At 39.4% G+C, this 16701-nt stretch overlaps 1 protein-coding gene across 1 annotated transcript in view; it reads right to left on the bottom strand.

The window, feature by feature from the left end:
• Positions 1-1924: 1924 nt before the first annotated feature.
• Positions 1925-16701, bottom strand: part of LOC104497278 (chromosome unknown open reading frame, human C15orf41) — a 99976-nt gene continuing 85199 nt past the window's right edge. Inside the window, exon 12 of the mRNA XM_010140512.1 lies at positions 1925-2104. Within this exon, the coding sequence (XP_010138814.1) occupies positions 1969-2104 (136 nt within the window). The 3' untranslated portion in view covers positions 1925-1968. The remainder of the gene's footprint in view (positions 2105-16701) is intronic.

Raw genomic sequence — 16701 nt, 5'->3', positions numbered from 1 at the left:
TCGTTTTGGAAGAGGTTATCAGCTTGTGCTTTAGGGAGACTGTTATCATACCTTTAATTCTACAACAGAATTCTGCTTCTCCAAAAATCTGAGTGTGATAAGCACACATACAAAACTCTCATTGGCTTTTAAAAATATTCGGTCCTTTCCTGAATGCCAGTTAGCAAAGAAAAGAGAATTAAGGAGCGTCAAGCCCAGTAGGCTGCTATCAGTAAGAAACCTCTAACTGAAAGAACAAACCACAGGCCCAATACTGCCCCTCTGAGTGGTGAGGAGGACGGAAATACAAGGAGATCAAACCCCTCAAAACTTTAAGGAGGACCAACAGCCACCTCAACGTACCTCTGATCTTGGTGGTTCCAGCTAGAGAAAAACAACGCTCTTTCACGAACACAGAGGTACGCGGGAAGCTTAAGCCCATTTGTGTGCTTTATTTGTGTTGTGGAACAGACCCAGTACGAAGCACTGTTTCATCTTTCTTTGTTTTTATTCCCCTTCTTGAACACCAGGATGGTAATCTTCAGAAGTAACCCACATAGAGAGCTCCTGCACATTGTTCTTTCCAACTTCCGCATGCCAGACAACTGCATGTTACAGTACCTGCAGGGGTCAAGACAGAGTCCTGCCTTAAAGTCAGTTCAGAGAAAGATTCCTAGGTGTGGACTCCCTGGAGGTGGGTAGGAAAAGATGAAACACGAGCTATTTTTGAGTCATTAAACTACTTATTTTAAAAAAGCCAAAAAACTAACCCAAAATTTCACAGGCTCATATACATAAAATAAATCCTCGCTCCTCACTTTCATCCCCCCTAAAAATCCCCAGATTTAGATTATTTTTTAATTGTTAACGTAGGATTCCATTGTTGATTTTAGCAACCAGACAGTGACAAAACATATACCAAAAAAATCCTAAAATCCCTAAAAATCCCCAGATTTAGATTATTTTTTAATTGTTAACGTAGGATTCCATTGTTGATTTTAGCAACCAGACAGTGACAAAACATATACCAAAAAAATCCTAAAATCCCTAAAAATCCCCAGATTTAGATTATTTTTTAATTGTTAAAAATCCTAAAAATCCCCAGATTTAGATTATTTTTTAATTGTTAACTTAGGATTCCATTGTTGATTTTAGCAACCAGACGGTGACAAAACATATACCAATGATTCTCTCAAAGTCTGGCTAGTTCCTGTAACAGACAGAACTTCTCTGATCCTGTCTTACCCCTCGGGCTAAAATAAATCCTCGCTCCTCACTTTCATCCCCCCTAAAAATCCCCAGATTTAGATTATTTTTTAATTGTTAAAAATCCTAAAAATCCCCAGATTTAGATTATTTTTTAATTGTTAACTTAGGATTCCATTGTTGATTTTAGCAACCAGACGGTGACAAAACATATACCAATGATTCTCTCAAAGTCTGGCTAGTTCCTGTAACAGACAGAACTTCTCTGATCCTGTCTTACCCCTCGGGCTCTCTGACCTACACATTATATTGGTTCAAGCCCCAGAACAACAGTCTTTACCAACTTTCCACATCAGCGTAGGTGTTTCAGTCAGATCAACAGCACTGAAGAAACCCGTGAGTGAAACCATAAAAAGCCACTTATTTTTAAAGGTGACTCTGTAACAGGGGTAAGGACTGAAAGTTGCACCTTCCAGCCTCTGCATTTTTGTCTTTGTTTAGAACGCTGGAAGGAGCCATCCGGAAGGAAGGAAGATTATGAGTATCTAGAAACTCGCTGTTTGACAGAGACAGAAATGCTGATAATGAGTGGGTTGTGTCTGTCTTTTTTGGCTGATCGCAACAGAGGTCTGAAGCAAAACAGAAACTCTTGCTATGTTTGTGTAGAGGCGGCAGCGTAAGGGCGGGCGGCAGGAGTTCAGCTCAAGTTCAGCGCAGATGCTGCCATCAGTTTACGCTGCAGGAAAGTAAAATTGCTTCCGGATTTACCTCTTCCTCCCAACATCAGCGCTGAGCCATGCTGTGTCGCAGAGTCACAATGTCAGTAGGGAAGCAGTCCTTTAGCAGGATACCACGTTCGCGATGGCAGTCCAGCTCTTCAATAAATCCATACCAGTAGATGACTAACCCAGGGCCAAATCTATCAAGCAAACAAAAAAGGAAAATGAATGTATGTGATTGTGTTAGGTGAACCTTGATTTCCCACCTCTGTGATTCCGACACAAGTAAATCTCTTAATTTCAGTGTAAAATTGGAGAGAATACTTGATCTCCAGTCAATTTTCAAATTTTAATCAATGTTAAATTGATACATGTCATTAACACCTGATTCCATGAATAAAAGTGCTGTTTAGAGATGCAAACAATCCATACCAATTTTGGGTTTTTTTCTCCTTTTAATACTCTGCACATATCAGTAAAAAAAAGATCTATGCCTTAAATATTGAATAACATTTAGTAACTTTGGTATATACAGAAGTGTCTCCTGCCACGCACGCTGCTTCTTCAGATTTGGGTGTGCAGGCATTAAAAATACCAGGGTTTACACAATTCCCTGGTCACGCAAATTACAATACCATGAAGATAACAACAAATCCTTAAAATATATTAATCTCTACAATGAGCTATTATTCAGGTAATTATTAACGTAAAGCACAATCCAGGAAGAAAGAGAAAGTTTCTGCTGTAACGTCTCTGAAACGTGCCTCAGGAATTCCTCAGATATTGCTAACTCCGACTGATCCCCACTAGGCAATCTCAGGAAGTAGCCCCATGGACTATTTTACCCATCAGGAAGTTCAGACCTTCAGGCTGGGTTCATAAAGAAGTAATCACTATCAATCACCGTGTACTGCGATATGTTTTGCACATCAGTTTCACGTTTTTCCTACTGAGAGCACTTAATTAAAGGGCAGCACTACTTTTGGTGTAGTGTTGCAGGAATTTTACAGTGAAATCATAAATTATGAATGTTGGGTTAGTAAAAGGATGTCTAAAAACAGAACTGCTTTCTGTAGTCTAACATTACAGCAGTCTGTACAACATTAGGCCAAAAAGCTTTTTCTTTCCTTGATTTATTATATGCTGTAGTGAACTTGCCAAAAACAACAGTGCAGGATGAGCTGTTAGATACCGTCTGTACAAGAAAAAGTTCAATACAATGTCATGTACTGGTTTATATACAGAGCCGTGCTCAGGACTCAACCAATGTGGTACATAATTTCTGTTAATGTTTAATTATAACAAAAATGTGTTGGGGTGTGTGTGTGTGTAACCTAAATGTCCACTTAGCAGACAACACAAGCACTCAGACCCGTGGGTAGTACCCGACCGGCTTCATTAGGGTGGTTTCTTTCCAACAATGGAGGGAAAACCCTATTTCATGTGCTCATGTAATGGAACAGGCATCAAAGGAAGAAGAAGCCCCCGTGGCTTCCTCCTGCAGTTGCAATTAGATACGGTAGCCTTTCGCCCAAAACTGCTGCACAGTGTTGTAACAGTTTGGTTTATGGCTACTACTGTCCACTAGAAGTAGCTGTGGTTTAGTGGCAAAGTAAATGACCCCCCAGCACAGCTGAGGCAACACTGACAACGCTGGTGCTTTCTGCACCTGAAAGGTGATATTTGAAAGTGAAAGGTTAAAACTCTGACAAATCCAGCTAAACTAGCAATCATATTCAAACACGTTTAACACTGAATAAAGCGCACACTAAAAAGTGGCTAGTACAGAAGGATGATGCTGCTGACCCCCAGTTTCTAAGCTCTCTCTGGCTGGCCAACGACGTCTGCCTCTCCCGTCTCTCAGGACTTGTCTCCATTGTCCTCTGCGTAAGTTCCTTGTGGGGCCGAGACACGCACAACCTCAGTGCGCCACGGAGGCCAGCCAGCCTAGCGGCAGCGAGGAGCAAACAGCCAGTGATGTCCCCTGCCCCTGCTGGTGCAGGATGGGCCTGCTTGTGTTGTATCTGCTGCCACATCAACCAAACACAGGAAAGGGATAATTGGGTGGGCATGTACTTATGTACTCACCAAACTGACTTTAAAAGCAAAAACCCCCAGAAGACAGGGAGCAGCCCTGACATTTCCAACAGGCTGTTTTCTGCAAGGCAGAAGCGATGCAATGTACAGGAGTACTTACTCATTACAAGCGTGTGTGCCAGGTAAAACCTCGATGCTAAGAAGCAGATGCTCAGCCCAAGTTCTGAACGGCTCAGTTTGCTCAGTGTGGCTGTCAGAGTCCCCTAGCCACCACAAAATGCGTGGGGCACTCTGCTGAACTGTCAAGTTATTTTTTTGAAATTGTAATTTTTGGTAAAATTAGTATTTTGTGACACCTAAAAGGCTGACTTAGGTCCTTCTAGGAAATCATCACAGCTCAAACACAATTTTTCAGGAATGTTTGTGCCTAAAAAAATAATTTTCAGAAATGACAAACGATGATACAATTTATAGACAAGAACATCTGCCTCCTGTTAATTGCAGGAGCAAGTACATCCTTGGCAGGAAAACCTGCATCAGTACTGCTTTGACCGTGTTATTACAGCAGAACCATTTGCCCTGTGCTGCCGAGGTTGCACTTCCCGCTGCATGGAGTCACTCCTTCTGTTAGAGCTCTGTATCACACAGCCCATACCTATGAAGAGGTAACAAACATACTGTACTTTCTTGAAAAACACTTTAAGTGCAGTACTTGAGACCAAAATTGACTTGTTGGCACATAAAGCATTTGCCACTATCATGAACTCCTGCTGCTAAGTGCTAATTTCTCTCTCATTAACGCCCAGAGTTGGCAAATCACAAACAATGCCACTGGTTAATTACTGCTGCCTTAATTTGAAAAGACACTTAACCTTTTGTGTAAGGGGATGAGGTAGGGGAGTGTGACCTAAGAACTATCCTTTTTCATTCACCTCCTTCCACAGTGCAGAGAGGACACCGCGAAGAAGGAAACTCCATGCTGTGAACCGCAAAGCAAAGCCACAAATTTATTTTGGCATTGATCGTAATATTTAACAAGTTAGTGCCTAACCCTGCTTTACACAGGAGAATAACCCAAAAGGACAGAACGCTTACTGAGTATTGCTATGGGACGGGGACTCCTACAGCAGCTCTGAGGAGGAGAAAAAAACCTCCGAATGCACAGAAGGGTTCTCAAATACAGAGTCACGGTATACAACATAGGCCAGGTGATCCCATTTCATACGACACACACACTGCAGAAAGTTTAAGCTTGAAAGGAAAATCAAGCTGAGAATGCAACAAACTACGAACTCCTATGGATTTTGTTCTTGCTCAGAAAAATAGTCTAGATCCCTAAAAATGTCCTTAACTTGTATTTTTCTCCCTTCTTCAGTTCTTTCCCAGGAAAGCTCAGGTGCCAAAAGTTAAAAACTGTAGTTTTACCTGTTCCAGTGGAAATGTTACTTTTAAAACTTTACCTTTATATGGATTTATTTTTAAAGCTGAAAAGAAATCCAAGTAACTAGGGTTTGGTTAATTCCAGGCAGCAAAAAGAGAACAAACAGGAGTAAACAGCTTCCTTCAGAATAGAATAAACACAGCAAGTGAAAATTGGTTACATCAGTTTACTTAAAAATTGACCAATAAATATGTAGTTATCATTACATAAACCCTGGTTTAGTCATGGTCTAGTTTTGACACTAGAAGCTGTGACTATCTAGCTGCACTTCAGTGCGGGGTCAGAGTGCCACAAGTGCCAAAAAGGCGGTAGGCAGGTCTATGACCCCAAGGCATGGAGCAAGAGAGCAGGATTACAAAAGCTCATGGATTAGTTTAGGCCTAATTTAGGCTTCATATAGCAGACTAAATTTAGTCTAAGTACTTAGGGAGAAGACGGTGTCTTTCAAAGAATCAATTGCAGGATTTGAGACAGATGCTGGTGATGGTAAAACATAGTTTGAGTACAGTCACAGGCTCAACAGTGCTTCAGAGAGAACTTATGTCTGATCATACTACTGGAAATAAGTCAGCTTTGCACTGACTTAAGAGTGTCCAGAGGTTTAATGACACCAATTCTGAAAGAAGACCATAGTCAAAGGCATATAGATTTGTACACTGATGATCCCGGGACGCTGGAGTTGCTCTGAGATATCCCGAAAAGCCAGCAAGGTAAAATTCAGATAACCCAAGGCCAAATGGTTCTCTTTCTTAACAGCAAAAAAAAAAAAGCGTTATTGTATAAGCCACAGGATTGCTTAAGAAAAAAAAAAAGGGAAAGGAAAAACCTAAGTAAAATACGAAACTGGGTTTAACTTGTCCTCCAGTTGAACCAATTTTGTGCTAGAAAAAAGACTTTTATTTATTTATCAAAGTGGCTGAGTAAGCTCACACATATTCTACTTCCCTTCAAGAGGAACTACTTTCTAGTAACATCTTTACTTCTGGAATGTCTGTGTGGGGTCCACAAGAGCGTCTAAGGATTTGCCTAGACATGTGGCTGCTGCAAGTGGATTTTTTCACCATCGAAAAGCCTTGCATGTGGTTTTATGAAAAATGTATTTTCAACACACTGCTCAATACTGAGCAGAAATGTAAAACATCTTGCAATTGTTTCTAAATAAATGTTCACTTTATTTATTCTCAGTGTATTTGTTACAGATGAGTTGTATGCATCTCAGCATAATGTAAATATTTTTAATTCCAAGAGACTCTCATAATGAAATGCTGGCATATGAATTATTATTTCTAATATGCATGTATTTAAGCAGATACTTTATCAAACAGATTCGGATGAGTAGTCATGTTGTATGAAAGCGTAACAGTCTACCTGGTGGGTGATTTCATTATGAAGGTCACATCTGAATGTGTCTTCGAAGGACTGCATTCTGGTCCCCTGCTTTTTAAACTGAGATCAACAATGCCAGCTAAAAAGTTGTCTTCATTTCCTTGTTTTTCTTTTTAAATATCAAGCAAATTAGAGCATTGCCACTTGCACATCACTACTTATATCCTGGGAAAAGGGGAATTACAAAAATTCACAAATAATTTATTACATTTTAAATCAATTTAACATGTTTTTTTGAGAATCATGGCTGTAAGCAAACTGGTTAAACTAATAAAGCCTGAATTAACCCTCCCATAATATCTGGTGAGTTTATGGACTCACAGCCTTATTCCAGTGTACTTGCAGAAGCCTCATTTGTGTCAGTGGAGGCAAGTTAGATACTGGCAGCACTGGGCTAGGAGGCAACAACTGCAGACCACATTTTCGAGTAAGGTCAACTGGCATCAGTCAGTCAACTGACAGTCTAGACCAGTTTACTACTGCCGATGACACAGCGCTACGTATCTTGGCAATCACGTAATAGCCACTGCTCAGAAACCAACTTTGATTAGCCAGGAATTCTCCATTTAAACAGCTGCCGCAAGCGTAGTTCGGAGTAGTTTTTAACAAGGTCTTCCTGCTACCATTCGTTTACGTAGAGTTTAAAATTAAATAAAGGCATTTGTGCATGAAAAAATTTGAAAGTCTCTGAATGCAATTCAGAGGTAACTGTGAGGTTTTATTACTCCCGTCACTTTTTACATCCTGCATGCACTTTTGTGATACACTGACACACACACGCTGCTTTAAATAACAGATGCCTTCAAAGCATTGAACAGCACCTTACTTGTTTGATGTCACCAAATCTGGTTGAAAGAAAGAAAAAAAACTTCAATACTTAGCACAATCAAGTCTCTCTGAACTATAATTTTTGCTTTAAAAATCTGATCCTTCACCTGTAACTCAGAAGGCTACAATATTTTTGGGCCCAACTTCCTTAAACTACTTAATATTTTGTTCCTGCAGCAGCAGCTGCACAGAAATATATTTGCTTGCAAACGTGGCTCAGGAAAAAGTTTAACAAGTTCTGATCACATATTTTAGTAGGAAACGTGGCCATGGCACTAGCAAGCACCGTATCACGCCTCACACACAGAAGTCAGCAGCATATTATGCCTCAGGGATCCAGGCATCCAGTTTATGCTGCTTAAGGTAAAATTAAGCAAGTAAAACCTAATCTGCTTTAAGCTTTGATGTTCCCACAGTAGTTGGGGGAAGTCTTTATTTTTACTGAAGACAGGGTAAAAAATTAAAGTCTATTAATATTCTATGAGATTCCCATTTCCAGGGAGGTTTTGACTTAAAAGTGGGAATTTCTTTTGGGCTGAGAAAGGTAGGCAACTCCATGAATGCCAGATACTGATGTTGTAGGCAGTTGATGTGGAAGTTGGAGTTGTCAGGTGAAAAAAAGGTGGATGGAAACTAATATCAGGCCCCTGTCTCTCTAGTCACACCTCTCTTAGATACGATTAAATTTAATGAAATTTTTTAAAATACTGTCTTTTTATCTATGCAATGAGACTATTAAGGCATCAATCAAATAGCAGCGTTTCATCAGGTTTATAATATGACTTAATTCCTTTTGGCATTTTGAGAAATAAAAACAAATCAAGTGATATTTATGTGGATATGAGACCATTTAAAATATTTTAGAATTTTATATAAGACAATTTAAAACTGCATGTTAATAGAATGCACCAAAAACTGTGCAAGTCACTGCCATTAAAATATTATAAATACAATATAAAATTTAGCTGCATAAAACATTTTTTCATAAACAAACTGTCGAAACACATTATTCACTTACACTTATTCATTCAGATCTGAGTACTGTTCTCCAGGCAAATAAAGGATTTTTATAATCCTCAATGACAAGTTAGGGTTTTTTAAAAATATAGTTCTCATGGAAATTAACTTTTAAAAGCTATGATTAACTAACATTAAGGTTACACTGATTTACAAGGATCAAGGCTTTCTAAGCGAAGACTGATGCAGTGACTGAGAAAGAAAACACATACTGGCTCAAGGCAGCTTGTCATTAAGACAAGAGAGCCTGGAGTGAGCTCTGAATTTCTCAAGTTGTGTTGGCTCATGCTCTACCTTTTATTGAAACGTATTATTTTGTTGTTTATTAATGTATTCCAGATGCTCAGCTCTCGAAGTGGCTGTGTGTACTTCAGGCACAAGTTTTTAATTTTCCATTTCAACATCTTCAAAATCAGGTAGATGCTTTGTACACCCGACTGTAACGTTCTGTGCTGTAAAGCGAGTCTCAAAGGTGCCCCTTATGCCCGCACTGCAGGATTGGGCTGATGTACTGAAAATTAACAGGGTAGTCACATCAGCATTTTAGAAAAGAAATTGTTAATCCTATACTGCTCGACTGTCTCCTGGAAATGATGACAAAGTTGTCTCTCACTTTAGTGGGGATCACTTGGGTATGCATTTTGGAAAATGATGCATTTTTAGCTGCCTGGGAAGTTACTCGGTTAAGTATCTAAAAGAGATAATAGTGATCCAGGTGCTTTACTTGGTAATCTGGAGATAGGTTCACTTTTCCATGAAATATAAGGGTCTTATATCACTTAACCACCTCAACACAGGGCAAAGGGACTTCAGGCACTCTGGATGATGGGCATAACCAATCAAAAGAAGCTCAACCAAAAAATTTCAGTCTGAAAGGCACAATGTAAGAAAGCTTTCTACAACTTCTTTTTCAGAAGTTTAATAAATTCCTCTCGATGGAGAGAGTCTAATATTCTACACTAGCTGTTCCATATACATATTTGTCTTTTACAATTCGGCTTTAGCACGTTATTTTACTGTACTTCTACAAGGCCATTAATGTGTTCCTGCTCAAAGCAGCAAGATCCTTCCATCCTGCCACACGCAATGTGATGGCTGCTTTACTAAAGCTATGTTATTTCTATTTAATTTCTCTTACCTGTGTTTACTAGTTAAGACACTGCAAGGACGTTGCTACCCTTTGAAAAGGTGTTTTTTTGCACTACAGAATGATTCCATATACTGTCGCTGGAAGCAACGCTTTCTGATTAAACCCGGGCAAAGAACAGTGCTTCCTGAGGTACTTGCGTGTTACTCAGTTTCCCTGAGAAAACCTTATGCCATTAGTTCACTCTCCAGAGACTGTCAATGCAAGGCAGCTATTGTTTGATTTTGCACATGTGAAGCTGCGGATCAGTGTTGAGAGGAGTTACTGAGGTTATTTCAAACATTTTGTTAAACTCACAGCAGCCCTCCCAAAGGAATGCTTGGCTGCAAACTACCTCTTATCCCGGGTGACAGACAACATGAGAAAAGCTTTTGAGTACAGTCAGACTGAGGTCCAGGCAGCCCTAAGTGCTGGTCAACTCATGTTGCCACTAGCTGATTAATAGCTGTTTATTTTTAGGGCTGGAAGTAATGGGCCATGCTAAGGCCAGTGCAAGATGATATCTGAATAATCTGTGAGTGCCTCAGAGTTTGCAGCAATCCTTTCTTTCTGTGCAGCTGTTTATCTGGTGACAGCGCTTGCCAGAGCGATAGGATATGCCCAAAGTGCATTCAACAGAGGAGGCAGAGCTCTTCTCACAGCAATTGATTTTTTTTTTTAATAATTATTGTAAAGTAGAACCAAACTAATTGGAAAAGTTGTTCAGCGCATTTTGAGAGCAAAAAAGTTGATAAATAAATGCACTATATACCTGTGTGTTTAGCATTTGCTGAGTATAAATCTTGGAGCCAACCTTAAAGCTTTCTCAAGACATTTTGAATTAATTATTAGACAATTCTGTATCTCTGAATCCTTATACACAAATATACAACAAAACAAACACTGTAACAGAGGAATTAACAAATGGAGTACAGCTTGTTTCAACTCCCGACCTCCCAGATCAGAGAATTAGTCCACTGGATAGTAAATCTCACTGAGTATCTTCACACAGCGTTGCTCAGCAGTTAACTGCCAAACACACTACTGTGCATAACTGACAGGCAGAAATATTTTGTGTGTGATGCTCTACTTAAATTTACTCTCAAAGTGTAAGTCACCTATCCGTATGAGCAGATGAAAGAGAAAAGACTATGTCTGCTGCCCATCACTGTGGCACCTGATGCCCACCCAGAAGGAAAAATTCTGACCTGGAATATTGTTGCTGCCTTTGGGACCTGCTGGCAAACCATCCCTGGCATTCGCTGACTGCTAATGCCGAAGGCTCTTCAACTTGTCTCCCAGGTGATACACAAGCCAGTGCCTGCACAACCCACGTTGGCCCTGCCTCACTTCATATTTGAAAATAACTTAGTTTTCAGTTGTTATCTGGAAAAGGAGTGCAACCCGTATCACTTGCAAAACATCCAGTCTCTGAGAAAACTCTAAAAACATTTCACATGGTGAAAGGTGGAGATTGTGCCAGTGACTTTAGGAGACCACCAAGGCAATTTTAGAATTGTTACATTCATTATTAGATCAAATACACATGTAACTGGGATGTGCAAAGAAATCTACTTTCTTTTTTTGCCTTCTGTCTCCACTATTTACACACGCACGGAGCTCTAGTGCATGCACTATGCAAATCCATAATGCTATTTAGATTTATTTACAATTTATTTGTACTTTCTTAGTATATACCAACACTGGGAACAATTTAATCTCAACTTTCTTTGCTTAATATGCGCTAAACTCTTCTGGGCTCACCGTTAAGGTATGAGATTCTGTTCAGAAGGAAGATAAACAAATGTACATTGTCATGTGAGTGAGCCTACAAGGAGGGAGAGGAAGCACCAGAGGAAAACACCACCACTTGTGAGGGTTTAAAAGCAACAGCAGATTAGCTGAGATAGCCAGTGACACCTTACAATCCATGTCTGATGAGAATTGAGAGAGAAGTCTGCAACATGATAAAACTACATTAATATGAATATTTCCCCTCATGTAAGAATATGTTGAAAACAATGGAAGAGAAGTCGGACTCTGTATTCCTGTGTTTTGCTTTTTCTTAATCTCTGCCACACAATTGCTAGATTGATCTTCTGTCAAGTCACTTATTCTGTATATGGTATCTGTCTGTCAGCTGCTCCCAAAGATGGTATGTACAAAGGTTATTACTCCAACGGCCACGAGACCTCTCTGTTAAATACAGCAAAATCCTTTTAGACAAATTTAAAACAAACAGAGAGTGACAATAGGGTTTGATTTTTTTTTTCCAAAGGTCAGTACAATATACACTGTAAAAAGTGCTGTATTGAAAATGGGAGTCTATGTCATCAGCGGGTAAGGTATGACTAAAATCCGTGTAAAATGTGGCAATGATTACGTTACGTGTGATACCAAGATTTTTCCCAGTTATAGCTAGTTTGGTGTCTGGTAACCATCACTGCTAAATATTTTTAACATTTCACTAAAAGAACAAAAGAAGAAAAAAAATCCATTAAGCATTGCCAACTTCTATTACTGAATAATCTTTTCACCTTAACTGTTTCTCAATCCTTTTTGCTTTATATGCCGTGTATTTTATGAAGGAACATTTTTGGTTGGCAATCTTCTAAGGGCATCAAAGTTAGCACTAGCAGTCTTGTTTTAAAGAAAAAAGAAAAAATATGAATTATTGAGCTGCTAGTCCTGCTCAATTCCTGCTCCCTTTAAAAAAAAAGAAAAATTAATAGAAATGAAAAGCAACAACAAGAGAAAAATACAGATAAATATAGCTTTTCCCTCCAGAGATAAATTAAGGTCAAGTAAGCAGCTTGGAACATCACGAACAGCTGAACACCAGCCAGTTTTGCCCACCTTTCTGAAACTAAGGCTAACTCAGGCTAACCTCCATCTGAGCACAGCTACCTTGTGGTTTTCTGGTTCTTACAGTGCCTAAAAGCTCCGAGTAAGTACATTAAGTGACAGGATCTGTATCTGTTACGAGCAGCTGTCTTTCCCCCTCCCTTTTCACCCAAAAATTTCAAAGAGTTTTTTCTTTCCTATTTGAAGAGCTTATTTTCCGGTGTTCTCTCTGTATTTGTGATTGCAATGCCAGAGCATGCCATACGCCCAAAACCTAATGAAGGACAGAGGTTAAAAATGGTTCCTGAATTCCAGGGCTGCCGTACTCTTACAGGAACCTCTCGAGAAAGCTGTCTCTCACTGGAAACCCACTTGTCATGAACAGCCATAATGCAGCTTAAGGAGAGGTGCTGACATAAGGCTTCCATCTGCTCTAACCTGAGCACAGATCACTGAATACGCTGAGGATGGGAATGACACCTTCAACTTGAACTGAGTAATGGAAGCCCGATAGAGACAATAAAAGATACTTCAGATAGTTTTTGCTGTCAGTCCCCTCAGTTCATACCAGTCTTGCAAAAGAGGGGAGTCTCCCTGGCTGGTCAAGACAGACCACTGTTAGCTGGAAGGCAAAAAAACCCAAAACCAAAACCAAAAGAAAAAAAGTCAAGTCAATAAATAAGCAGGAAGAGATGACAACTGCACCTCATTAAATCAAAGAGTCAGTGAACATTTAGGCCATTTGAACTGTTTCCTTATACTTCCAGGATCTCTCTATACCAACCCTTGACTTTTACCAAAGATTTGAAAATTACTTACTGCACCTTCGAGGCATCATTTTTTTCACACGTTAGTAATTCTACGCTCAAGGTAGCTTTTACACCCAGTTTTAAATACCTGAATTGGCTTGGAGGCAGGGCTGTGCACACCTTCGTTAGGTATTACCTATCGTTACACACCAACACAAACACGCTCAGCACCACCTTCCCGAGCTTTTCCTCACCAAGTCTTTGCTATGTGGAATTCCTCCAATGACAAAAGTTATTTCCATTGTGCTACTGGGATGCAAACTGTATGATTATCACCTGAAATCGTGTGGCATGTTCTGTCCCGGTTACGAAAACCAGCTACCCAGTCAAAAGCCCTGCTGCGCCATACTCCTCCTCCCCTCACAGTATCTCACAGCAAGATGCACAAATGGATGCACGCAGGCATATACAATTTTTTCTGCACGCCTCTCTACACCTAAAGCACTGGGATGAACTGGTAGAAGAAAACCTGCGCTGCTCAAACAGGTATTGTATTTTTTCAGAGGGTAAATAGGACTTCCACTTAGAGACTGGAATATCTCTCCCTCTCCACAACTGCTAAATCCACATTAACATTTTTAAAAGCTATTTCTAAAGCCATACCAATAGATTAAGCATTATTTTTAGTGAAGTTCAAAGAGAAGAAAGAGTACAGCTTTGCCTGCTCTACCTGATTTCACTATGGCAACAGCAGAAAAATGGTAAATTCAGGAGATTATGAGAGCTATAATTCCAGCTGAACCAGCAAAAATAAGAATTAAAAATTAATTTATAATTTCTTAATTACCTACAGGCACTTTTGAACCACTCTTTAATTAAAAAAAGTAAACAGGTCAGACCACATATGAAATGATAGAAATGGTACAAAACAGTATAGAACAGCTTCTATTTGCTCAAGTAATGTTTCCACTTTAATGTACTTATTTGCTCTCATTTGCTTAACACTGCCAATATTTAGTACTGTGCAAATTTATGGAAATCTGACTTTAAAGAGCTTTGTCGTACTGAGTGATTTTTTAATTTTTTAATATACTGCACTGACAGTGAGAATGCTGGAATAAATGAAATATAACTGAGAAGCACGTAACCATGTCCTGTGACATTCTGTGAGGTAATATAGACAGTAACATGTCATCACTGTGGATAAAATAATCTAATTGCTTTTACACTGGTCTACTTTGCACAAAAGTCTGTCCCCTGACGATAAAAAACGATGGATGAAACCTGACAGATTTCTAAACTTTTTCCATGGGCAATTTAAAGGACAATTGTGCATTTGCACAATATGTTGCTTATATACTGCAGGAGTTGGGAGATTGTCTAATATCTACGTAGAGGAACCCCAAACTGTACTCCACGTCTTGGAAAACAAACCAAACCAAACCCGGATACTATATTTGGGTTGCTACTGTCTAAATACCTAATAAACAAAATCTAATAAAAGAGCAGATGTGGTGACAGTAAAGGAAAACTTTTGCCGTGTTGATATCACTGTCTGGCAGCCATGACCAATCTCAGAATGTTTATTGTCTTAAATACTAAAGACCCAGAAACGTTTTTTAGCCAGTGTTCAAGTTATATAATTTTTTAATGCAGATAACTGTTCTGATTTTTGTACATGATCTGCAGTTTAACTGTAACAGGTTCAAAATACTGCTAGTTCTTTTCAAACCAACACACAGATATACAGCCTGCGATAAAGAACTGGTATTTCCATTTGCTTTTCCAGACGAAGAAGGAATCAATCTGTGTAACAGTTGATTGGTAAAGGGATCAAAGTCAAGCAGCTAAGGAAAGGGAGAAATAATCCTGTGGAACGGTGGGAGAGAGATTTTCAGTAAAAATCTAGAAATACTGCATTCCCTTAAGACTTGCTTAGCCCACATCTGGAAACTGTCGACAGTCATTCAAGATCTGCAATGTCTAGGGAAACGAACAGCCGCTCACAGGAAAGACCAGATGAGTTTGGCCATCCCAGCCCAGGAGAGCACAGGCTGACAACAAGTGTAATTGTCCTCCACCAACACACCAGGGGACCAGTGCTCTGGGTCTAGAAAAAGCTTCCAGTGAGGCCAGAGGGACCAAAACACTTTAAGTGATTCTAAGACCCCACTTGGTAAGTGTAAGAAAAAGGTTGTAAGACACAGTGTTTATAGTAGCCGGGGACTAGGCACGGAGACAAAATCTCACCCGTTTCTAAATGCAGAACATGAAACCATTATCACAATTCTCCAGCAATTTGAAAGGATATCACCACTGCTAACAAAATTAAACAGACCCAAATGTTTTTTCCCTACCTAAGGATCAAAGACAAATGCCTGTGTAAGACGATATATATTTATAAAATGAGATACCAGAAAGCTATTCAGAATGCAGGAAAATAGTTTTAAAAAAGGTCAGATTAAAAGCAATCTCCTTTTTGAATGAGCCATATGAATCTGAACCATTGTTTATTTGCCCACAGCCATAGCTTAATAATTTAGTTTTCATAAATAATAATGGATTGTCTGATTTTTATCAAAGGTAACATCTTCAAATCGCAAAGGTTCTCTAAGCTTGGAAGATAAATACATAAAGACAAGCAAACTTTTCTAATTGAAGAAATATATACAACTTTTCTGATTTCTCTGCTTGTTTTTACAACACATACACACAACCTCAAGCTTTTCTGGTTCAGTGTTATCCAGGTTACTCTTGTCTAAACCTTCACTACAGCAAAGTGAACAATCAAAGATATGCTGAAAGAAATGTAAACAACCACCAAACCTCAGAAATCTGAGTAATAGCTCCATCACTAGTTTTCAAGAAAAGAGTATTTTATTATCTTGTGAGCAATACCCGTGGCAGTCACCCATGGCAGTCACACGCTCTACTGTGGGTTTGGCTTTTTAAAATAATTTTCTTTATTAGTTTCTGAATTCCTCTTAAGCTGCTGGTGGTAATGCACGTAGCTCATAAAAGGTTCCTAGGACCAGGTGACTGTCTCCCTGCCCTGACCCACCTGCAGAAGTGGACTCAATGTGGATACTGCAGTTCATAAAGCACACAGAAAATCTAACATTAAGCGAAGGCATAAAACTCTCAGGGGAGATTTTTTACCTGTAAACCAACTTCCCGGCAGAGGTAAGTGTGACAGGTGAGCTGCTTACTCATGGAGCATAACGCAATGCCTGCCACCTCCAACAAACTTGCCCGCAGTAAAAATGGCTGAATAGGGCTGACCATTTTTGGTTACAAAGAGAGCTTAACTGAACAATAAAACTCAACAAAGCAATAGCAACTGAATCAAAAGTGGCAGCAACCACCCCC

Source organism: Buceros rhinoceros, unplaced genomic scaffold (assembly GCF_000710305.1).
Source record: "Buceros rhinoceros silvestris isolate BGI_N320 unplaced genomic scaffold, ASM71030v1 scaffold2567, whole genome shotgun sequence".
Classification (NCBI taxonomy): domain Eukaryota; kingdom Metazoa; phylum Chordata; class Aves; order Bucerotiformes; family Bucerotidae; genus Buceros; species Buceros rhinoceros.
This window is presented reverse-complemented; position numbering and strand designations above follow the sequence as displayed.